Raw genomic sequence first — 24,870 nt, 5'->3', positions numbered from 1 at the left:
ACGATATGTAAATGAGCTTTGACCAAAAAAAAAATTGTGAATGAGCATTTAAATAAATTCGGGCATATTCAAATTCTAAAAGAGCTCGTCACGTTGGTAAATATATAAATTCTATTTGAAAATAATACAAAAGTTAACGAATTATACTATTCAAGTTTAATGCAAGAAGAAGAAATTATTGGAGAGATCAAAGGACATTAAATTATGTGATCCAGTTTAAGTGTCGGAACTTATTTCACAAAGAGATTATGCTGCAAAGAAATTCATTATAAATACAGAGTTGACAAATCAGTCGCTTAAGCTCTTCCTAGATGTAGATTACACCCAAAATAAAATATTATATCAAGAGAATTCACTCAGAAAAACTCATTGATAGAATCCTAATGCCACCCTTGTTTCCCTTTTATTTATTGTTCAAATTGTTTGCTTTAATTTGTAATAATCAAGCAATATCTCGTTTTTATATGTGACTAGTTGACTCAAATTAAGAAACCTACTCAACAAAAGAATTCAACTTCAACAATAATGGGTTGTTAATAAACCAAAATTCCAATCAAGACTTGCCTAATTTAAATCACATATCTTAGTTTCAAATTGGGCTTTGTTCACATATTCAAAATCAAGATATAGTTTAATAAAATTTACCATCTAGATGACTCTGTAATCTCGACTAGCTCGAGTTCTCGACTCTTATCTCTCATTAACATGTTCGGTCTTGCGCGGTGGTCATGTTCGTCTATGCTCAGCGGCGTTCGATCAACGTCTGTTGATGATGCATGTCGCGGAGCGTTAGCCAGCTCTGACATGATGCGAGGTTAATGCTTTATAATATAATGCTACTTACCCACGGGAAATTCAGTATCTTGAAGGATTTCGGCAAGTCGGATCGGACTGAAGATCGGTATTAGGTGTAGCTAACTGAGCTATGGGACGGGAATAGGTCCATCGGTTTCGAATGATTCACCTAAATCAAGAACAACAGCTTGGTCTGGTGACGGTCTTGCTCACAAACATCCACAAGTTCTTGAATACAAACAATGATTCTCCTAAACAAACTCTAAATCTTGCTTTCTGTTTTAGAGAGTTTCCATTTTTTTTTCTTTTGGGTGATTTCAGAAATATGCATAGCTCACGAGCATTAGATGACTTACCTTCTCCGCACTTGACAATTTCTAAAGAACCCGTGAAGCGACACTGTTCTTGGTATATAACGATTGTCGAATGACAGGCTATAGCACCACTTTAACAGGACTTGGAAACATTGTACGTGAGTGAAAAACAAGAAAATGGATTCTGAATATAAAGGCAAAGTCTGTGTTACAGGAGCTGCTGGTTATCTTGCTTCTTGGTTGACCAAAAGGCTTCTCTTATCTGGTTATCATGTCGTCGGAACAGTCAGAGACCCCGGTCCGTGTACTTTCAGCGCATGTCATCATTGAATGGCTGTCGTACAACATCATTTGCTTTGGTTTCCCTTAAAGAAGCATCGAATTTGGCCAACATGACGCTATAATTTTAATGCTTCGTTGGCAGGGAATAAGAAGAAAGTGGCACACTTGTGGAAGCTGGAGGGAGCGAAAGAGAGACTCCGGCTGGTGAAGGCGGATTTAATGAAAGAGGGAAGCTTCGACGACGCGATTATGGGATGCGAGGGCGTGTTCCACACTGCCTCCCCTGTACTGAAACCTTCTAGAGATCCAAAGGCAAGTTGTTATCACAGCCCACTTTGAGCCTGTGACCTTTTCTAGCTTTAGATCCTAGCGTGCTCGAGTCATTTTCTGTCACGTCGGGAATAGGCCAAACCTTTGAATCGCGGAGTAAAACAAATTGACGAGATTTTTAGTGCTGGACATTGTCTGAAACTGTCCTATGAGTTGCTATCGAGTGCCGAAAGCAGTAGGTTTGGTTGACTCGATTTCATAAGATATGCTCAACTTGCATTGCAGGCAGAGATCCTGGAACCGGCCATCGAGGGTACTTTGAATGTGCTACGCTCGTGCAAGAAAAACCCAAACCTAAGGCGTGTGGTTCTCACCTCGTCTTCTTCGACAGTGCGGGCTAGAGATGATATAGACCCAAACGTACCTTTAGACGAGTCGACTTGGAGCTCCATAGAACTTTGCGAAAGACTCCAGGTAATGTACTATAAAACCGGTATAGTTTTTTGGGACATTCTGCTCTCGGAGAGGTCTTGAAAAATCTCTTTCTTGCTTGATTAAGTCGCGGGATGATGTGCATTATGACAATTTATCTGGCTAATATAAATGTCACAAACTTCGTGTATCTGGGAAGATATGGTATGTTCTATCCAAGACCTTAGCTGAGAAGGCAGCTTGGGAATTCTGCGACGAGAACAAAATCGACCTTGTCACGGTGCTTCCAGCATTTCTCATTGGACCCAGTTTGCCACCGGTTCTGTGCTCTACTGCATCTGATGTCCTCGGATTACTTAAAGGTGGTGTCCTTTGCCATAATTGATTAATCACTCAACCAATCTACCAACTTGTAGTTGTGATTTCATCTGTTTCATGATTAAGATGAGCTTGCTCTGCTAATGCAAAGCAGGGGAAACAGAAAAATTCCAATGGCATGGGAGGATGGGGTACGTCCACATTGACGACGTCGCGCGCTGCCATGTTCTTGTGTATGAGGAACGAAGTGCTTGCAGGCGCTACATTTGTAGTGCAGTTGTCCTGGACAACAACGAACTGGTATCATTCTTATCGTCGCGCTATCCATCTCTACCGGTCCCAAGAAGGTTGGTAAACTAACAACCCAACCCTTCAAAAAAAAAAAAAATTACCAGTTCAATTAATTGGTTGTTTGAATGCTGTGCCTTTGATATTGGACATAGCCGAGACATTCTTTAATGTCGGCATAGCAGTTGTGTCCTTTGGAAGAGACGTTTTAAAGTGCTCAAGGATCATTTCATTGCCTGTCCACCTGCTCAATCATAGATTACCATGTGCTAAAAATTTCAATGTGCGCATTCCAAAATTAGAAGTTCTATTGAGATTTCGTACTTCTCGGTTGGCTGGGTGGATGGATGACTCGAGTAACACACGAAAAGTTCTCACTGACATCGGAAGGACATTGATCCGGGTCCCAGACAAACATAGGTACACGAACCTCTGCAAACGAGAGACACAACACATCAAAGGGTCAAGAATGCATAATATCATCATCATTCATCATCAATCTCGTGGGCCTGTCGTCCTCCTTTTCCTTCCTTAATCATAATTTAGCCCTGCTAGCTGCAAAAACCCTGATTAAATGATGATGTATGACAACTACTGACATTGATTTATTGCAGAAATCGGTTTATATATGTATATGGTTTGGTTGCTAAGTTTTAGGAGTTCCTGTTTAACAGGTTCGAGCCTCTGGATAGGCCGTACTATGAGTACAATACGTCGAAGCTGAAGAGCTTAGGGTTCGAGTTCAAGTCAGTCGAAGAGATGTTTGACGACTGTCTTGCTTCACTTGTGGAGCAAGGCCATCTCAAACCAGTCCAGTCCAGCTCTATTTGAGATTGTCTATTTGCCTCTGAAGTTGGCTAGTTCGATGTGCCTCTATATCTCTATCGTCTTCCATGAGTTGAAAATGCTGTGACACATTTAGTACACCACTCATTTCTGCAAGAAAAAAGAATCTGTCTGTTTCACTCATTATATTAATGGAAACGTCAAGTTCAAACTTCCTTTCAGTCCATGGCCATTGGCCGGGTCCAAATTTGATTGTTCTGAATACCTGGCCGCTTGCCAGTTGGAATTTACTCGAGTGCTCCTAGAATTTCGAACGGCCGTCTCTTGTAAGATGGTTTAAACCATTAATCACAAACGCATGCTTTTGCAGTTTAATTATGCCAGAGGATTCCTTTTCTACTAGGAAAGCAGTTATTTTTCTTGAACCAGAATCAAACAGCAAAACCAAATTTTGTCGCGTAATTTTTTTTCTTAAACTATATAGTAGCTTAGCTTTGCATTTTGGAATTGAATTGTGATTTGTTGCAACTTAGAGGCCTGATTCTTAATTAAATCAGTGAACTATCTAGAGCTAATTCCATTCCAGCTTTCAGTTTGCGATTTCTCAAAACCAGAAAGAAGAACTGTTGGGTTCGATTTAGAAAGCCCCAAGCTGCAAAAACATTTCGGTTCAGTCTATTTCCAAATTATAGCTTTAGATTGTATTGTCGCGAATCGGTACCTAGACCAAACCAAATCGAACCGCACTGTGCTCACATCACCTTTGCTTTAAAACCACCTGTGCCATAATTGACCCCTGTCCCTCTTGTCCCCATAGAGAGCTCATAGGTAAAAATGATGGCCACAAGCAATGACCAGCCCTCCTCTTCAATGTGAAGATGTGAAGATGGTTTTAGGGAGGGCCCTCCAGATTCTTGAGCGGTCGCCCACTCACCACATGAAGATGTCTTCGCTGAAAGCCTCAAGCTTTGCACTCGCATCCACAAGAAACAACCAAATAAGCCCTTGTGGCTGCAACCCATGCCACGTGCTTTATCTGCTCCTCCTCTACTTGGTGATGTCCGAACGTCCTTCACATGAAGATGAAAATTTGTTTCTTGAGGGACACAACACACAATCGTCAAGTACCTCTCGACCCACAGGCATCGACGTCTGATGCTCTGGAGTCTAGTCACAGGATCTACAAGATCATCGTCTGTCCATCAATGGCCTCCGACGGGAGGATTCCGACCTACCTTATTACCACACACTGGCTGCAATCATTGTACCTTCATCGACTGTTTCGCTTTCTCGTCCTAGCGAAAAGAATAAGAAGAAGATAAATGTATAGCTCGCGAATTTCGGCGATAAATGGCAGGTGTAAGGGCATACTGTGTTAACGGATATAAATGCTAGGTATCATGTGTGTGTACGGAAGAAAGGATCACCTAGAGCTATGTCTCAGGTAACGGGATGGTTTATCTCAAAGTCAATGGCTTCAGCCTCGAGAATATATCCCCGGCCCATCCACCGGGCGAAGGGCCTAGAGGGGAACACGAGACTCGCGTTCGAAACTTGGGACATCTCAAATAGCTGAACTTGTTAGGTGAAGGAAATAATCAAGCAAGAAAAAGAAGTCCCAACTATACTTGGCCATGCGGAAGCCGGTATTGATGGCTGAGGACTAGAATTCAATGCACGCCTGATCATTGACTCATTCAATTCCTAAAACCATGCACCTCTGTATCATCCCTCACCACATACAAGCAGTAATGTTGCGTGTGCAACCTAATACTGACTTTCTCTAGCCAACTTCATGAGGTCAGGCCGTTGTAAATTCGCCCGTTCCTGACTTCAACGATGAAATACGCGCAAGCAAAAGGACGTGGAAGTTAACAGGACCGCGCGACAATGTTGCGGTCCCGATAGTATTTACGCATCTCTTTCCATGACACCCACACGCACTCGCACGCGGTCCCTTCCATAAAAGGACCAAAATGAAGTTAATGTGACAGCGAAATCTATCATCAAACGATCGATCCCATATCAATCTTTTCTGGCCTCATAATCTCCTTCTGCGTTTGCTTCAGGAAACGCTTCAAGATTTCCAATTTCTTTCCCCAAAAACGTGACATCCAGGAAAACAGGGAGAAAAATGCTAAATCCACAACGATTGGACGGATTATAAAGAATCAACGGCCTTGGCGCATCCATACACAGGAACTCATCTGGATCAAATGGACATCCAATGAGCACAGCGTATTATTTTCTTCTTTTTTCTTCTTGTTGGGTAAGAAGAAAGTACATTTGGCGACTCATATTAATTCTGATATCCGAACGCTATCTCTTCCCAGCTGTTCTACTCTCTTTGCGGCACGCTCCCTAACGATGAAATCTAGAGAAATTGTACATTTCGGGCATTCTTATGATAGATGATTCCTTACCAGAAACATTGTAGGCCAGAGACTGAAGGCAGAGCTAGTACTTGCAGGGATTGTCATCAAGAAACAGCAAGGACTTGACTTTTGAACTCTGAAGAAGCTCCTGCTGCCATATATTGATGGCTCCTCCAAATTGAGCATCGATCAGTGAGTCCCACCGGCTCAGTCGGCATTTAGATTGTACGCAGAATTCAACTGAAGCTCAGCTCTTATTCAGGTCGGTTTTCGGTGGTTGAAATAGGCTCTATGGGTTTTGCTGGCTTTTCAGTGTGCTGTCCTGGTCTGCTTTTGCTTTGAAACTTCACCTTCTATTCTCAAATCTTGTTAACTCTGTAAGGAGCTTCCCAGAAACAGCTACGGGAGCCAGTTAGCTGAAAGTTCCAACTTTTCATGTAAACAAGCTCAATCTAGAAGAAGAAGAAAAAAACCCAAGTTCCAGAATCATGATTGGCAACCAGCAGCAGCTGAATTTGTGCTCATTTCCTCAGGTTAATCTCATCTTGCTTCCAGGATTTCCCGGCGAAAACAGAGTCGGAAGATGGAGAAACCTGCTTCGGTACCAATCCAATCGCAACCTCGCGTCGCCCCCGACGAGATTGAAGAGTCCCCGCGGGTCTTCGTCAACCGAGAGCAAGCCGACAAATGGATGGCCTTCGAGAACCATCAGGCGGCCCCCAATCGTCCCCAACCGAGCTCGGACCTCGGCCCTCCGAATCTCGCGGCGGCCTCCAACGGCGGGTCGGCCTCCCAAACCGGGCGGGGCCCGATCCTGACCGGAGCGTCCATCGCGGAGCGGACGGCGGAGTGGGGGCTGCAAGTGGTGCCGGAGGGCGGGGAGGGGAGCGTCAAGGCGCCGGCTTTCACGATCAGGGTGTCGGGCGACGGCGGCGAGCGGAGCAAGAACTCGTCGGAGAGGTTCGCGGGGGACTCGACGCGGACGTCGGAGGACTCGAGCCTCGGGTCGGACGCGCTGCCGAGGGTGTCGCAGGAGCTGAAGAACGCGCTGGCGTCGCTGCAGCAGACGTTCGTGGTGTCGGACGCGACGAAGCCGGACTGCCCGATCCTGTACGCGAGCAGCGGCTTCTTCACCATGACCGGCTACTCCTCCAAGGAAGTCATCGGGAGGAACTGGTGAGTCCAGAACTGAGTTTGACCCGAGTCCCCTCGTTTTATAACCTGTAATTCCACCTTTTTATAATCAAGTCCGTTAAGTTCGTTGAAACAGGCTGATGCAGCTGCTGACACATTTTCGTTTTTCCTTTCTTTTTTCTCATCATATTACGATGACAGTCGATATGATGTGATCATTTGAGAAATTTGCAGAAGAATCGAACAAATCTAACATGATTCTATGTAATGTTTAACTCAAACCGGCACCTACGTAATCCAATTAAGATCCTTCGAACAATGCCGTGACTGCTGAACACGAGCATGGCATGAATTGCCACAATCTGACACCAAGCATTGAAGGATCTATGCGTTTTTATCTTCAGCCGATTTCTTCAAGGACCGGAGACAGACAAGAATGAAGTGGCCAAGATAAGGGATGCTGTGAAAACCGGGAAAAGCTACTGTGGTAGGCTTCTGAACTACAAGAAGGACAGAACTCCCTTTTGGAACCTCCTCACTCTCACCCCTATCAAAGATGACAAAGGAAGCACCATCAAATTCATTGGGTCGGTCTTTTTTCCTTCACCTCCTCTTGTCTGTGTACACGCATTTTTTGCCGTGGTAGTCTTGATTGTGCATGAGGCATGTAAACTTTTAATCTAAGATGAGGACAGAGATATAGAATTTATCATGGTGTTGTAGTTGCCGTACTACCGGTTCTAGTAGTTTCATCTTGACAATCCTACCTCCTTGTTCTCATGTCGCTATAGACCCTCAGTGTGATGCTCAGAGAAAGATTGTCCGTATGTGTTGGAGAGATTTTTCCCCTTTTAACTCTGCGACTATGCAACTTGAATTATGTTTTGTAAAAGTAATAAGTGATGGAGAAGGACATATTTGGAATGGTTCCATGCATGGAAATCATGGATGCAGAGCACCAAATTCATGAAATGCATCGAGTCAGCATAAGAGTTCACGTGTACTTGGCTTGGTGGTTAAATAAAATATGTTTATGAGAGTGTGGAAAAGAAGGAGATTGTGTTGATTCTTTTACAAGTTTTATAGCATGTCTGTTTCTGCAGACAAATCAGAATCTTTCCATGTTGCATTGTCTTCACTAATGTTTAGTTCCTTGCAGAATGCAAGTTGAGGTCAGCAAGTACACAGAGGGTATCGTTGACAAAGCAGTGCGGCCAAATGGATTGCCTCAGTCCTTAATCCGCTATGATGGTAAGTGCTGAGTGCAACTTGACGCTGTATCCTGCTCACACATTGATTTCACTTTCAACATTCGAATCATTCATGTGACAGCTCGTCAAAAGGAAGAGGCTTTAGATTCCATCACAGAGGTTGTCCAAACAGTGAAGCATCCACGATCTCATATTCGGTCTATAAGTAATGATGTTAAGAATGAAGAACAGGAGAGATTTAACCTCGACTCCTTCCCACCAAAGTCCATTGATACAGAAAAACTGAGCACCCCTGGTAGACAAACTCCTCTTGTGGATCACGCAAGTAATTTGCTGCGTACCAGTTCCATTCAAGAAGCAGAAAAGAAATCTCGAAAATCAGCACGTATCTCCTTACCGGGGTGAGTTTTTACATTTAAGCACTCAATGCATGTGGGATTGGTTCTCTCTTTTCCATTCAATAAGCTAATGATCACTTCAAACATGTGATCTCTCTGATACTCTCAAAATCGCCATTGTCCTTCGAAGTCAATTAGTGTATCCAGCAGTTAGTATTTGAGAAAACATTAGAAACCATGTATATGAAGTATTACTCCATCAAACTTATGAAAAAATGTGCTTTGAACTTTGCTGGTAATTTAAAGAAAGGAAAGCAATGCTTCCAAGAAAGTGGGACACTCTAATCCTACTAATCCCTATTTTTCTCTCACGAACCTCACTTTAAGCAATTGTGCAAGCCTTATAGCTAACATTTTGCTGAGAGGTTCTACTGAATTTAGGCTCAAAGGGAGGTCTTCAAGCATTGGAGGGAAGCAAGAGTTACAACAAAGTATTGAACCTGATGTTTTGATGACAAAAGATTTTGAAAGCAGAGACAGTTGGGACCGCACTGATAGAGAGAGGGATGTACGCCAAGGAATAGACCTTGCAACCACACTGGAGCGCATTGAAAAGAATTTTGTGATTTCAGATCCCAGACTTCCAGATAATCCAATTGTAAGTTTAGCTGTCGTCCTTCGGATTTTTTTGTTCCTTTCTGCGATTTGAAATTATAAAATTGAGAACGAACAATTTGCTTTACAAATAATAGATATTTAACTTTCATCCATTTCCCTCCAGGAGATTTCGATGATTTTCTAGAACTTAATATATATTGTCTTAGGTGAATTATAGATTGAGGGCATACGACTTTCATAAATTCAAGATAAGGAAAAGCAATATACTCTGACAATCTGTCATAGTGACTGTTCTTATATCTTACAGTACTCTCTGTTGCAGTTAGACTCAAAAGTATTACCTGCACTCATACCACAAACTGTATCCGAGAGATTTGATACTGAAAAATTGCAATAACTCTAATACACACACCTAGCTACAATGAACTCCATACCTCAATGATCTTCTCTTTAAGATTCGCGATATAAACCGGGAGCCGATCCATTTTCTTTTAGCATTCCGAAGAAGTAATTGATTGAGCAGTTAACAGATGATCCAAGAAGTTCTCTGGAAATTTCTTCGGATTTCGAAAAGGAACAAAAAAAACCCACCATTTTATTTAAACTCTTGAACCATGATATGAAATGAGTCAATAAAGCCTAAGTATAGCATAAATAAGATTTAAAAAATAAAAAACAAGTGGTAAAGTAAGTGCGCAATATGTGACTTGCCAAGGTAAGATCTTATTATGCATGGTCTCTCCTTGGACAACCACTATGTATATGTTGTTTCCCATAGAAGGTAAGTATCCACTTAATATAATAACCGAACGTTTTTCTCTTAATAAAAAGGGAAAGAAAAATGTTTGGTGGTTAGAGATGTCTTACAGATCACTGTGCTGGATAAGATATCCGTTCACATAAAAAATTAGTGGTACGGATAGCTTTCCAGTTTCTATTTTGTGAGTCTTCTCCATCAATATGCAATTTGTGCTCTGAGCTGATGACATCTGCAGACTTATGTTGGTCCTATATGTGCAGATATTTGCTTCTGACAGCTTCCTTGAATTGACTGAATATACCCGTGAGGAAATTTTGGGAAGAAACTGTAGGTGAGAATTTTCGTGCTTCATATTAGGATCTGTAACCATCTTTCACAATCAATAGACCATATCCATACTATAATAACCCATCATATTTGTCATTTGCTCTAATTAAAGGGTCCCAATGTCTTTTAACCCAATGGATCATCTAGTATTTAGATTGGTTTCAATATTACAAATGCCAACCAAAAATTTCTTTTCTGAATATTGCACAATGCTGCAACTAATAAAGATCGAAAGTGAAATGAGAAGATGTCCTAAGGATCCGCAAGAGTGCTTCCTCCATGTAGCGAGTCGATTTGAAGCAGTAACTTCCAGTAACACTGCTCATGTCCTATTTCATTGACACCTATGAACTCAACTATTATGGTGTAGAGGTTGATGATCTCCCTTTTGAGCCCTTACAAGATTAGTTCCTAACATCATTGCGCGGGCACTTCAGTTCTTCAGTTGCTAGCCTACATGGCACTGCATCAGTAGAGTCTTGCAATTAAAAATTTGTTATATAGTTTCCTAAAAGTAGGAAAATATGACATTAGCAACATAATATGAATGCAAAACCATTGACATTTATATTATATTCCATGTAGTTATAGTATGGATAATTCTGATATATTAAAACATTGGGAAAAAACCAAAAAAAAACCCAAATTTTGTACAGAGTGATACATTTATCCTAAACTATTATTAATGACACAAAAAACTTCAAACTTTGCCCACTATGATACATTTATCCCAAACTTTTTTCTGAAACGTCAAAAATCCTAAACTTTTATTTTTGTGACACATTTATCTCAAATTTTTTTTGTGACACCAAAAATCCCAAACTTTTTTCTGTGACATCAAATTTTGGGAGTAAATATGTCACATAGTTACAAATTTGGGGTTATTTGGTGTCATTGAAAAAGGTTTAGGGTTTTTGGTGTCACAGAAAACAAGTTTGGGGTAAATGTATCACACTGTACAAGTTTGACATAAATGTATCACATGAGTACAAATTTGGGGTAAATGTATCACAGTCAGCAAAGTTTGGGATTTTTTGTGGCTTTTACCCTAAAACATTCCTGATAGGCTGCTGCCAGTGTGATCCTCATAAGTAAATATTCTATCTTGAACTCTTTTAAACTATATTTGGTCATCTGGATTTTTAATTGGGATAAGACTAGATATTTTTTTATATCATATCCATTATTTGGTGAATCGCAATATTAAAATCGGATATACTCATATCATATCATATACATTTTTTTGATATAAATAGCATATCATTATAAATAAACCTAAATTCATAAATAGAGATGGTGAAAATCTCTCGTTACACTATTCCTTAATTTATTTTTATTTTATTTATCCTCTTTTTATATTTTTCTTTATTATTTTTTTTTTCTTTCATCATTCTTTAATAAAATTTTATCAAATAGTAAACCGTACTAACATACCTAAAATACAAAAATACCTAAAATATATAATAAATATAAATATTTAACTTATAGATTGAATATTTGTTAAAAGATGGAATTAAAGTTGAATATATAAATTAAAACAGGATTAATTAAAAATATTTTTTTATTTTTTACTTTAAATTTCTTAAATTAGAATTTAAATATTATTTATATTGTAATATAATTTCAATTTTGTTAATTTAATAATTTTGTTATTCTTTAAAATAACTTTTTTATTATGGATATTAGAAATCCTATCCACCTTTATCCCACCTCCCCCGTGGGATAATTTTATCCTGTCTATATCCCTTTATATCCAACTTTATCCTGTCCCGAGTAAGCACCAAACGTAAGATAGGATAAATCATATCCTATCCTGAATTTTATCCCGTCAAACTAGCCTTAATGCTTCACTACATCTGACTTCTAAGTGTACAGGTTTCTTCAAGGTCCTGAAACAGATCAGGCAACTGTCTCCAAGATCAGAGATGCTATAAGAGAACAAAGAGAGATCACTGTTCAGTTGATCAACTATACTAAGAGCGGTGAGTAAGATGTTCTGTCGGTGCCGTTTTACAATGAATCTAGCAGTGCATTACCTCAACCTCGATCCCCCCTTGATTAACCTACACATCATGAATATTAGCCCCATTTGAGATTACAATTCACTTGGATACTGTACTTTCCAATTCTATCATTAACGTCACTCAAAATATGACGAGTTCCCATTTTGCAGGGAAGAAATTTTGGAACCTGTTTCACTTGCAACCTATGCGTGACCAGAAGGTGGCTACTTTTTCTTGCATTAGATAGTCATTGAAACAATTCATGAATCAGCTTTCTCAGCAAGAATATTTTTTTCAATTTTTGTGAAATTTTCCCCTTTAGGGTGAGCTTCAATACTTCATCGGTGTTCAACTAGATGGAAGTGATCATGTGGAACCCCTTAGAAGCCGTCTTTCAGAAAGGACAGAGCAACAAGGTGCTAAACTGGTGAGAGTCCGCGCTAATAAATGATTTGTGTACAGAGAATCAAGAAAAAACTGGTTAAAGCCTGTCTAGTATTGCCAGGCATCAGCATAGATGACATATTGGCACTTGTATTCCACTATGGTCAATGTGATTTATATCTGTTTTACCAGGTCAAAGCTACAGCTGAAAATGTTGATGAAGCGGTCCGTGAGCTTCCTGATGCCAATTTGGTAAGGTATTCCTTTTTTCCATGACTGGGCTTTACTTTAATACCTTTTATTTAAAATTTTATTTGCCAACTCGCTTATCTTCTTGAAATCTGCTGATTTCCATCTCTCTGAAAGATACGTTCAAGTCTTGTAATTCGCCGGGTTGCCTTCCATGAAAAAAATTAGCATGTCAAATCAAGCCTTGCGATGACATGTTCTTTTGAATGTTGTTATCAAATCAATGATAAGAATTGTTTTTTTTTTCCTAAGTTATGACCATGCCAATTGTTCTATAGTTCTATATTTCTCCCACTACCTATCTGTGCATCTATGTGCACAACTAGCTAGAAGTGTCTTTCTACTAGAAAATATAAAGCGGGTACCACACAGCTTTAATACATCTGTTATAGAGAGCACATTAGGTTCAACTGCATACAGGACTCATCTATTATGACATACATGATAGCATCAACTTTCAGAAGCTTACAGTATTAACATTTACAGTTTTAGACTCCAGCCGTCATGTCTCATGTGTCATTGGGAGATGAGAAACTGCTACTTTTCTTGCAAGTTATTTAGAATGTAGCTGATGCAATTTAAATGGTTCCATCATTTAGAGGCCAGAAGATTTGTGGGCAATTCATTCTCAACCCGTCTTTCCAAGGCCTCACAAAAGATATAGTCCTTCATGGATAGCAATCCAAAAGGTATGTGTTGGTCACTTTAACCTTTTCCTGGCCAGCTGTATGCTGTTATGATGCTGTTGGAAGGTTTTGTTTCAAATCATTGGATGGCTGTGTCTCTGCTTGATGTCTCATTTATGTTATAACTTTTGCCACATATCTATAATATCATTATTTTTTTTATTTATGTATTTGTGTTTCTAGTACACAGATCTAATGTTTTTCAGTTTGTAGGATTCTAATATTTTCACATATTCACGAATTTCTTCTCATCTGTACTGATGACAATATATATTTGTTTGGATATCTGGAATAGATCACAGCACGTGGTGAAACAATTGGCCTGCAGCATTTTAAGCCCATCAGGCCTTTGGGTTGTGGTGACACTGGGAGGTATGCAGGGTTCCTGAGCAATAACTAGGTTGCAGTCTGTCAATTCTATATAGAATGTATCCAGTTACACATACCTATGAGGCTATGACATCCATCTATTGTAATAGTGAGATCATGTTTGTGTATTAGGTAAATATATTCTCAAAAAGCAAAGAAGCCACAGATAGTATTTTGGAATTAAAGAACTTTACTAAGTTTGTGATTTTGCTGCAGCGTTCATTTAGTGGAACTGCAAGATACAGGTGAACTGTTTGCTATGAAGGCGATGGAAAAATCAATGATGTTGAATCGTAACAAGGTTTGCGTGTGTGAAGGACTCACAAACTTTAATATTGCGAGTTAATTCTTAGAACATTGTTTTATTGCTGTCTTCTAGTAGCACATGATGATTAACATCACCCCAACACCTGATATCTGTGGATTATAACTTCATTATCAGCTCATTATGACTTGAATGACAACTTGAGAGAAAAATATAACAATCATCCTACAAGTTATCTCTGTCTTTAGCGATGATTATCATCATTGTTATCATCCAACTCTGATTGCTAGTGTGATTCTGAAGGTAAATTTCTAAAATACCATGCACTGAATCATTTGGATTCAACATCATTCTCAAGTAGCATAAAGGAAACATGGCAATTTGGGCACAGATGTGTGCATGACTAACAAAAGCCTGCAGACATTAACTTTAACTGATGCATCTGTATTCAACCACTTTAGCGTAAAGCTTCAAGGATGTAACACTTGGTTGTTTGCTGTCTGCAGGTTCACCGAGCATGTATTGAAAGAGAAATCATTTCATTAATGGATCATCCTTTTCTTCCAACGCTATACAGTTCCTTTCAGGTCTTACGTTTACTCCTTGAAGATATTTGCTGATTGTTGGATGTTTTTCATCGTTGGATACTCCACTATAATGTAACTGGATATGTGTACAATCAATAGCCGCATTTAAAAGAGAGTTATCACTGGACTTTTCTGGATGGAAATGATACAAAATCATTGCTAACAAGTGATTCACAAGGATAAATGGAAGATGTGTTAAACAAAAGGAGATGTTACTCTTTCTCTAATATTTTGTTTTAAATAATGTTATCACCGCAACATTTACATCTCTCAGGATATAAAGTATCCCTGCATCATTATAGATCCAAAGATTTAGTGGACACTACAACCATATAAGGCGTAACGTAAGAAAAATCTTTTAGCAATTCAGGATGTTCAGTTTTCAAAATTCCAAATTACCACATAAGTTACGTCATGGTTTGTGTTTCAATGAGTCATTCTTCTACAATTTCAGGTGGCAACTCTTTCCCCATCAAGAATTTCATCATGAGAAATAGTCATTGGAAAGGTTTAGGAGTGGAAATTTTCTAGGAAGTATGGACTTATGCATATGTCTCTTTCGATGCATCTGTAGAGTTCAAAATGATCATCTTATGAATCTGTTTCATTTCCGATCATCTTATGATTCTGTTTCATTTCCGATCATCTTATGATTCTGTTTCATTTCCAGACTTCAACACATGTTTGTTTAATCACGGATTTTTGCCCTGGTGGAGAATTGTTTGCTTTGCTTGACAAACAGCCAATGAAAATATTTACGGAGGATTCTGCGAGGTACCCTCAACATTCCATTCTTAGACTTTATCACTCTCGACATTTTTGCCAGCTTTAGAAGAGTGATTCTTCTTGATACTAGAAATGGTTATGATTTCATGTTCAATTTGGTTTAGCATCCTGCAAAATGATTATATTTATCTGCCCTTGCGGATTGATGCAAATCTGGGCTGTCCTATGTGAATAAATTGAATAATCTTACCAATATGACAGTACTTTCTTGAGTGCTGGGTATATTCTTTGATGAATCAGTGCCTCCGAGTTGGTCTTCTTCATTAGTATTTTCATTGTTGGACAATTCTGGTGGAGAACGGATGGAACTTTTCTAAGCTTTATGTTTGGGATAGTTAACCTTTGCCAGGCACGACCTCCAGCTACTTAGTGCAAACTGTTCATTGTTTCCAGGTTCTATGTAGCAGAGGTTCTTGTTGGTTTGGAGTATCTTCATTGCTTAGGTATGTCAATATCACAAAGTTAATTATTCTTCTAGAAGGGGAAGAGATATCTAGAACCAAGGGCTTGTGACATTGCATTATGCTAAGTCTATGTCCTTGACTGATATACTACAGCCAGGAGGAAAAAGTCAAGATACTTTTAATGATGTGTTTAAGCTCGTTATTTTCTTCCATATACATTTCTGCACTGTTAGGGATGGGACATCATTAAAGAATTTTTCCTTCAACTGCCAATAATTTGCACAGAGTAATATTGCTGATTAATTTATTACAGCCCAGGTTCATTTTGAAAAACAAACGGAAATTCATTTTTCAATGGGTTAGACTTCATCAGACGTACTCAACTAGTTAATAAAAGTTACGAACGCTGAGTCACTCAATCTTCTAGCATATAATTCAAGTTTTTGTTGCACCAAGTTCATCAATGATGATCTTTCTCTGTGCGCTTTCGTGAGAAAACCTTTTTTGATCTGGTGTATTGTTCTTTCTTGAGCAGGAATAGTATATCGGGACTTGAAGCCTGAGAACATTTTACTCCAGAAGGATGGGCATGTCGTATTGACTGACTTCGACTTATCCTTCTTGACATCCTGTAAACCCCACGTAAGTTTTGTATTCCTATCTAATAGTCAACTTCTTAAGAAAGTTATTTGCAATTGATAAAGAGTCGAGGACTTGGGATTGTAATAGGCTTGCTCAATGGTTGAATTTGAAAATGCTCGAACAAGGGACCATAAATGTACTAACTTCTACCATGTTCAACAGATAATACATCACCCACCTCCCAAAAATAGAAGAAGATCAAGGAGTCAGCCACCACCAATGTTTGTTGCCGAACCAGTGTCACAATCTAACTCCTTTGTCGGAACTGAAGAGTACATTGCACCGGTATGATGGATCTCCACGCCTTTTTGGATATTTACTTTGTTTAGATTATTGAGTAACTGCATAAGGAGGAACTTTACACACGGAAAGTCCAGTTGATCATTTACAATGCAGTGTTTAATTCTCAAATTAAGGCTTCAATTATACCTCAGCATGGGTGCTGTGACATTTACAAGTTGAATTCGGTTTGCCTTCGCAGGAAATTATAACAGGGGCAGGGCATAGCAGCGCTATTGATTGGTGGGCCCTAGGTAAGTACATGAAGTTTGTAGATCCTACCTCGTCGTCCATAGTTGTCTGCTCTTGTTTCAACCTCATCTTGTACTCCTTATTAAATTGGTCGAGACAACAGTTGCATCATTTTCTGATTGGCGTACTTTTTTCACACATGTAGGCATCTTATTGTACGAGATGCTGTACGGGCGCACACCATTTAGAGGAAAGAACAGGCAGAAGACATTTGCCAACATCTTGCACAAGGATCTAACATTCCCAAGTAGCATTCCAGTATGAACTTTACCTGTACCAGACATTACATGAGAACGTCCTTCCTTCTGTTGATGGGTTTAGTGTTTTCTCAACGTCATCCATTCTGCTCTTTAACATTAAATGGATTTTTATCTTTTTTGACCGAAGGATTTTCAGCGAAGTCAGATTATGCTTCCTTTGGACTTTCACAGCTATATTCCATCTAAATTCGTGAATTAATTGTCATGTTAGGCATTTGTTTTAGTATTCTTCCTGGAGAATCTGATGAATTGAATCCTTACTTCACACTCCAGGTAAGTCTCGCAGCCAGGCAACTCATCTATGCGTTGTTACAGAGAGACCCTGCATCCCGTCTAGGATCAAATAATGGTGCCAATGAAATCAAGCAACATCCTTTCTTCCGGGGGATCAACTGGCCTCTCATTCGCTGCATGGTACTTTTCTTTCAGCAGTGAAAACTCACCCTTTGTCCTATATCCAGAAACTAGTCTCTCAGAAATCAGCATTAGAAAATTATAGAGCCTAGGATGCATTATGAACCTACGGACGATACCTTTTATGGCTGCTGATTTATGTTTTTTCCCTGCAGTCCCCACCTCCACTGGAAGCGCCTCTTCAGCCAATTGGGAAGGATCCAAAGGCCAAGGATGTTAATTGGGAAGATGATGGAGTGCTCGTCTCTTCTATGGAAATGGATATGTTTTGAGTGAGAGTCTATTGCCATTTTTGAGTTCACATCTACATTTATATCAACTCTAGTGAACTAGACTAGCTCATTGCTGCAGTAAATGCAAACGCCTGCTTTTGGGAAATGAATGCCTCCTAAACTTCTTTGACAGAATATGTGGTAGCTCTGCCAATTTGGCTCTCTCTCACTTGTCAATTGGTGATGAATGTGCAGGAAAGCGAGCGTATCCAAACATTGCTATGTGGATGATCCCCATTGCACATGCTGCAACATCACTCTTTCATCCAAAGACAGAGAAACAAAAGTATCAAGGCTATTAAGGTCTAGAAACAGCAGCGGCGGCGACAGCAGCAGCTAGAGGGTCTCTGTCTCAGAATAAACAGGTTTGGGTGGAATCAAATGGGTGATCAATTGAGTTTGTGCGGTGTACGGGTGCTCACAGACAAATTAAGCTGAAAACCATTGTATTTCTAGGTCACTACGTCTGATGGAGAAGTTAGGTATTATAATTTGTGTATAATGTATTTATAAAGGCTTTAATAATGTTGAGATATTTCTTACCAATGACAAATTTGTCCAATTGTAGCCCAACTTCATGAATTATTTTAAAAAAAAAAGAAAAAAGAAAAAAGAAAACTAGCAATGCCAATCGACATAAGCTGATATTTGTACCATATAAGAGTTATCATTGCGGTAGAATGCCTGCTATGCATTTAACAGCTACATGAGACAGAAACTTTTTTCAGTTTGCTTAAGAAATGCAGGACGCTTACTCTTTCATATCGTGCACAAAATGTTAGAATGATACACAATTCTGGGCAACTCGGGAATAGCAAGCATGGAAGAACACGGTTCTGATGAGCGAGAAAAGGTAGATTGCCCATAATGGTATTAATAACACAATCTTTTAGGATAAAGAAGCCTCATGATGTTGAAGTGATTGTCATTGGATCAGTCTAAGGAAGTGAGTAATAATACCCACAGGTACAAACTCGGTTTAGGTATCCATTGATAGAAAAAACAAATTATGCCCTCCAATAGTATGTTTTGATTTACCAATAATCCCTACAGGAACAGCATCCATCCTTGAAGTGGTGAAACCTTCTCCTATCCCTCACAATAATTTCTCTCTTGTATACATTTGAAATAATTTTAAGAGCAGAATGGCAATCACTGCATGTGCGGAGGTTCTTCACCACCCTGATAGTCTTCCCAGGTGGTGTGCTCATGAGCCCAAAAGCAACAGCAATTCGTTCACTGTGATAGCTGACTGCAGTTTCCTTCTCCTCATCCTCAATATCATGGAGCACTAGAGCTCTATTAGACTCATGGCCATGCTCTTTTAACTTCTTTGCAATCTCATCTAGAAACAAGTTAATTTGCATGATCTGCAGGTGTCTACTGTCCCCAGCCACAAACTCATGCACTATACCATCCAGCTCTATTGAACTGCATCCCGGTTCTTTGTGTACCCCTCTATCAATCATTACCTTGCGGCACACATTAACCTCATCCCAGCGACTTAATGATGCATAAAAATTAGATAAATACACATAATTTCCTCCGTCGCGTGGATCCAAATCCAGCAGATTCTGAACCACATGCTTACTGAGTTCAGTGTCCTTATGAATTTGACAAGCCCTGAGCAAACTTCCCCATACCTGCGCATTAGGCTTCATTGGCATGGTTTTCACAAGTTCAACAGCTTCTTTGAGCAACCCTGCTCGTCCCAATAGGTCAATCATGCAGCCATAGTGTTCAATCGCTGGTGTAACTCCATAAATGTCATGCATCTCAGAAAAATATCTTCTGCCAGCAGAAACCAAACCAGAATGACTACACCCACTAAGGAGTCCAACAAAGGTGACCCCATCTGGCTTTGGTCCCTCCTCCAGCATCAAAGCAAAGAGATCGATTGCCTTTTCACCATAACCATTTGTGCCCAATCCTGCTATGATCGAGTTCCAACAGAAGATATTTTTCACAGGAAGCCTGTTGAATACATCACAAGCAGCTTCTATGCTTCCACATTTGCTGTACATATCTATAAGGGCATTACCTAAAACAGCATCAATTTTTAAGCGCTTCCTCCTGATGTAATCATGAATCCATTCACCCATGTCCAGCGCTCCGAGGTGAGCGCAGGCAGATAACAAACTAATCATAGTGACTTCAGTCGGTTTCACATTCTCAAGCCGCATCTCTTGAAAAGTGGCTATTGCTTTTCCAAATTCCTTACACTGAACATAACCTGATATCATAGTATTCCAAGTAACAGAATTCCTGGCAGTTCCCATCCGTACAAATAACTCCTGAGCAGCCAGTAGCTGGTCCGCTTTTATGTACCCATCAATCATCGCATTCCAAGAGACCACATCTTTGACTGGGTTTGCATCAAACATTGAACGGGCAGAGCCAATGTCACCCAACTTGCAGTAGCAAGTTATCATAGAATTCCAAGAAGCCGAGTTCCGCTGCGGCATATTATCGAACAAATCACGAGCCTCCTCCACGCATCCATGCTTGCTAAGCACAGAAACCATGGCGTTATCAGCCACCACGTCCCTCTGCAGCATTTCCGCAAACATCTTTCTTGCACACCTCAAATCTCCAACCTTTCCATAGAAGTCGAGCAACCCAGTCTGCAAGATCACGTCAAGTCGAAAACCCATCTTAAAAATCTGGCAATGGAACGATTCGCCCAACTGGGCCGCACCGTGAGCTGCACAGGAACGCACTATCGAAGAAAGCGTCACCTTGCTGGGCAAGACGCTATCACGGAGCATCCCACTGTATAACCCCACAAAATCTGGCCACGGGCCGGAGTCCAGCGACAGCCGAACCGCCGAGTTCCACAGAGATGGAATACATATCGGCAGGTTGCGCATGAAAAGCAAAGCGTAACGAGGTTCTTGCGAGCGATAGCATGATGAGAGGAACGTGGTCAGGAGAGGAGCAGAGCGGAGGAGACCGCCGGCGAGGAATTGGGCGTGGAACTGCTCTAGCTGTTTCCGAGAGAAGGAATGCTTTTGAAGTACGACGGCTAGGTGGTCGGCAAGAGACCATAGATTCTTGGGTGCCGAATTCATTCACGGAAGGAAGACGAGAACCATAGCTCTTCTGGCCCCCCTCCTTACTTTTCACGAGGAAGACGGCGATTGGGAAGCCATTGCTTCCCGCCAATTACTGCTGATAAGATTCAATCGCCAATGTCCGTCCTTCATCTATGAATTATTTGTCTGTTCTCTATTTGTTTGGCATTGCAATGTTTATGACAAGAGAAGGCATTGATATAGCAATTTAGGACATTAAGTATGCGCTGACATTACAGTATTGCGTCATTTTCATTAATTCATTTTTACAGCATTGATTGTGCAAAAAACGAGAAAAATAGTATTTTGAAAATAACAAATTTTCTTTATGAGATATTTGTCGTCAACAAAATCATTTTGAAATTCACTCGAAGCATATTTTTAGCCGATCCATTCAGACATTCACATGGTTACTATGATGCATACTTTGGATACCCCAAGTTCGGACTCTCTTGTTTCTCTTTCGGAGATCACACATCTAACACCATTTCATTAGTTGGTCTTTTCAAGTTGGCAGCTGCACGTACCACATGGAAATAGAAAATATAAATTGAAAACAAACAGGCGGATCACCCATCACAATATTATGCTACTTTTCAAAACCGGCCACCACTACAGGGAACAAGTAGATTTGTTCTGCCATGCAAACAAAACAGAAGTCCTATATCGTAATGCTTTTCATAACAGACGTAATTCCACGCCCGCCAAGTCCAGCTTAGGCCTATCAAGGGAAATCGATCAGAACAAGCTATGGGACTGTTTCTTCCCAAAGATGGCCTCCCAGACCATGGATGAGAATGGAGCCTTCTTCTCCAAGAATTCTCTGACGGCTTTCTCGTTAATGAAATATCCCTTCTCCCGGAGCCTGTTAATAACAGTCTGAGCTTCTTCAACACCCTTCTGCTTACACACTCCGTTCACCAATCCCACAAAAGTCATCACGTTCGGAGAATGGCCGGCATCAATCATCTCCTGGCAAAACTCAAGAGCATCCTCCAATCTGTCACATCTGTATAGACCTTGTATTAGCACAGTAAAGCTGAATGCATTTGGAGTGATCCCGTTGTTTTGCATCTTCCTGAAAATCCTCTTTGCATCATCAAACTTTTGGGCTTTGCAGAACCCTTCGACAACGGCAGTGTATATAACTACTTCTGGTATAGAACCCTTCTCCCGCATCAGACCGAAAAGCTTCATTGCTTCTTGGACCAACCCATCTTTGCAAAGACCATCAAGCATTGCCACCGCATTTGGAATTAGACCTGTCTCCTTCATTTTCTTGAATATCTCATCAGCATCTTCTGGGAGTGGCGGCTGCCCTTCGTTTGCCATTTGATTAGAATTTACTTTATTTTCTTCCTGAGATGACTGGGTAGTTGCACTTGCCACATCTCCCTCGGGCTTATCCCTCTTGTCAAAACTCAGCTTAAATTTTTCCAGGAAACTATCATCGGATGGATCTCTTCTTACTCCTTCTCCTCTAAAATTAGGCCCATTGTTCCCTATGATGCGTTGAGATTGTTGACGACCTCTCAAAGGTCTATTAGGTATTGGGTCCGGAGGAGGTGTTTCATTCCCATTGTCATTGTTGTAGCCAGGGCTTTGACTCCGGCTCTGGCTTTGGTCTGTTCTTGCATCTTCCAGCCCACTTTCACTGAAACTGAAGGAGCTGCTAAGATGCCGGACTGTCATGCTGTGCACCTTTACACTGCTACTCTTCTTGATCCTTTCATGAGATAAATAGGAACCACGGACGATATTGCAAAGTCGACGCCACGGTGCTGCCATGTTAACACTTGCTGTGACAAAGGAGTGCTTCTACGCAGAATTACAGTTTCTGCCAACTGGATTCAGCTGCAAATGCCCGAGCTGTGCATAGCAACAGGGTCTTCAATATCATGAAACAATCAAACAAGCAAATCATGAACCTTGACATCTAGCTAGTCATTTTGGATATAACAACAAGCATGGTATGACATAATGCATAGATGAACACCTGTAGACAAAGTTATTTTTTCCAAAAAAAAAAAAAGAAGAAAGAAAGGCATCAAAGTTCATCAACTTGAGTTCCTCAATAGAGCAGGGGGAGATGCATACAAATTACAGCTGATTGCGATCACCCCTTCGCATTGGTAACAATACCAGTTCAAACATACTGATACTCTGTTTATTCACTTACATGTCAACAAAATCACTTATAGGTAAAACCATTTCGCGGTTTAGAGGAGCTGAACTAAATGCAAACAACCACCAATCAAATGCCGAAGCCGACAGTAGGAGAAGTAATTCTAATAGCACCCCTAGTGTGGCATGACCATAGACCATCCCAAATTTGATCAATAGTCTTTCATTTTCTCCAGCAACCCATTATTAGAACAGCACCAAAATAAAGAATCACGTAAGGAAATAACCCAGAAGAGAAGCCCTTCGCTTGGGAAATAAATCAAACATGTTGAGGGTCACTCAGGAAAGAGAAACCCAAAGGTTCCAACCGACCGTAAGAAAGACAGCCTAAACAGAAAGCACGCCTTGATATGGCCAAAGATGATATGACCGAAGAGTCATGAGGCTGGTCAGATTTCAACATGCGAATCAAGAAACATACATGAGAATTCATCAGACACCTGCTGCTAAAGAACGCACCGCAATGGAAAAAGAAGAAGAAGATGAAGGGCAAGAGAGAGAGAGACCGTGAAATCAATTCAGCGTATGAATCTGTTGTGCCCAGTTACTGCCACAACCGGTGCACCACCATTCCCGCTGAATCTGCCTCAAAGTTGAGAACTTTGCTCGTCTTCAACCTCTGCGAGCGCCTCTCTACTCGTTAGTGTAGCTCCATTTATCAAGGAGACAAGCTTCTTTCCCATTGTGGGCCGATAATTGGGCCACTAATCTGGACCTCAAGGCCCAAATACATTTGTGAGTTTTGGTTCCCCACATTTATGTCCATGAAATTGTTTTTAATTCTGCAAAATTGGTGTAAAATAGGTACTTGACTATGATTATGCCATTAACCAGTGGCTGATTAATCATCAGTAGTAATTTGTACAAGATAGCAAAGATAATTATCAATACTTCAATAATGAGAGCTCAAGTGCCTATTTTAACAATTTTATTGATACAATTTCAAAATAATTTCTCCCTCCCTTTAATTCATTTATCTCGATCTTGCAAAATTTTTCATATCTATCCATTATATTATTATCATGTGTATTCAATTTTTTCTGCATTCCAATATAGTATTTCATCTATAAAATCTCTCTTGCGCGTTAAAATTTGAATTTCTTCTATCTAACAACAACTTTCCCAAAAAGTATTTTAAATTCTAAAATATTTGTATCTTTCTATATATATGTATATATTTCTTTTGTAAATTGTGTATTTTTATTGATAATTTCCTTTCATTTTTTTATTAATTCAAATACTTTAGTAATGGCATTATTTTGCTTAATCTTTCAAATTCCATTTTTTTTTTCAAACACACAAGCAAACATTCGCTAGTGTATATAAATTGATTGTCAATATATTAAATGAGAGATTAATTAACGGAGATTAGATAATGAGTAGCTATTTAATCTTCATTGGTAACTTGTCTAATCGCATCACGAGTGTCGATAGTAATTTATATATGAAAAAGTAAGCATTTATATAAATTAGTTATCTCTCCAAGTCAATTGTAAACTTTTATCTACAAAA

The 24,870-nt window shown here is 39.9% G+C and overlaps 4 protein-coding genes across 8 annotated transcripts; 2 read left to right on the top strand and 2 right to left on the bottom strand.

Annotated features, from left to right (window-relative positions):
• Positions 1–979: 979 nt before the first annotated feature.
• Positions 980–3,700, top strand: LOC104419064 (tetraketide alpha-pyrone reductase 1). The gene is made up of 6 exons (XM_018862626.2): positions 980–1,407; positions 1,534–1,703; positions 1,947–2,135; positions 2,293–2,455; positions 2,566–2,758; positions 3,374–3,700. Exons 1-6 carry the CDS (start codon positions 1,287–1,289, stop codon positions 3,528–3,530), a joined length of 993 nt encoding a protein of 330 aa, XP_018718171.1. The 5' UTR covers positions 980–1,286; the 3' UTR covers positions 3,531–3,700.
• Positions 3,701–5,492: 1,792 nt separating this feature from the next.
• Positions 5,493–18,673, top strand: LOC104419062 (phototropin-2). Of its 4 annotated transcripts, none has more exons than XM_010030582.3 (25): positions 5,493–5,723; positions 5,819–6,122; positions 6,394–7,036; positions 7,399–7,581; positions 8,154–8,245; positions 8,327–8,606; positions 8,985–9,201; positions 10,182–10,252; positions 12,124–12,230; positions 12,422–12,471; positions 12,574–12,678; positions 12,828–12,887; positions 13,484–13,573; positions 13,866–13,942; positions 14,156–14,240; positions 14,711–14,791; positions 15,462–15,565; positions 15,971–16,020; positions 16,517–16,623; positions 16,786–16,908; positions 17,105–17,156; positions 17,300–17,412; positions 17,688–17,828; positions 17,984–18,100; positions 18,296–18,673. In XM_010030582.3, the coding sequence occupies exons 3-24, from the start codon at positions 6,444–6,446 to the stop codon at positions 18,098–18,100; spliced, it is 2,898 nt and encodes a 965-aa protein (XP_010028884.1). In that variant the 5' UTR covers positions 5,493–5,723; positions 5,819–6,122; positions 6,394–6,443; the 3' UTR covers positions 18,296–18,673. The 4 variants fall into 4 exon arrangements, with proteins under 4 accessions (XP_010028884.1, XP_010028887.1, XP_010028886.1 ...); XM_010030585.3 differs by having other exon boundaries at positions 5,493–5,754; positions 5,956–6,122; XM_010030584.3 differs by having other exon boundaries at positions 5,493–5,754; positions 5,912–6,122.
• Positions 18,674–18,987: 314 nt separating this feature from the next.
• LOC108955346 (pentatricopeptide repeat-containing protein At3g62890-like) lies at positions 18,988–21,342 on the bottom strand. The gene is made up of 2 exons (XM_018862936.2): positions 20,839–21,342; positions 18,988–20,724 (listed from the first exon to the last, which is right to left on the bottom strand). Exons 1-2 carry the CDS (start codon positions 21,169–21,171, stop codon positions 19,135–19,137), a joined length of 1,923 nt encoding a protein of 640 aa, XP_018718481.2. The 5' UTR covers positions 21,172–21,342; the 3' UTR covers positions 18,988–19,134.
• Positions 21,343–21,705: 363 nt separating this feature from the next.
• Positions 21,706–24,004, bottom strand: LOC104420598 (pentatricopeptide repeat-containing protein At4g38150). Of its 2 annotated transcripts, none has more exons than XM_018863284.2 (2): positions 23,865–24,004; positions 21,706–23,062 (listed from the first exon to the last, which is right to left on the bottom strand). In XM_018863284.2, the coding sequence occupies exon 2, from the start codon at positions 22,960–22,962 to the stop codon at positions 21,913–21,915; it is 1,050 nt and encodes a 349-aa protein (XP_018718829.2). In that variant the 5' UTR covers positions 22,963–23,062; positions 23,865–24,004; the 3' UTR covers positions 21,706–21,912. The 2 variants fall into 2 exon arrangements, with proteins under 2 accessions (XP_018718829.2, XP_018718830.2); XM_018863285.2 differs by having other exon boundaries at positions 21,706–23,043; positions 23,865–23,996.
• Between the last annotated feature and the right edge of the window lie 866 nt (positions 24,005–24,870).

The sequence above is a fragment of the Eucalyptus grandis genome, chromosome 9 (assembly GCF_016545825.1).
Source record: "Eucalyptus grandis isolate ANBG69807.140 chromosome 9, ASM1654582v1, whole genome shotgun sequence".
NCBI classification, from domain to species: Eukaryota; Viridiplantae; Streptophyta; class Magnoliopsida; order Myrtales; family Myrtaceae; genus Eucalyptus; species Eucalyptus grandis.
The sequence above is the reverse complement of the archived record's forward strand: the minus strand, read 5'-3'. Positions and strand labels throughout refer to the sequence as shown.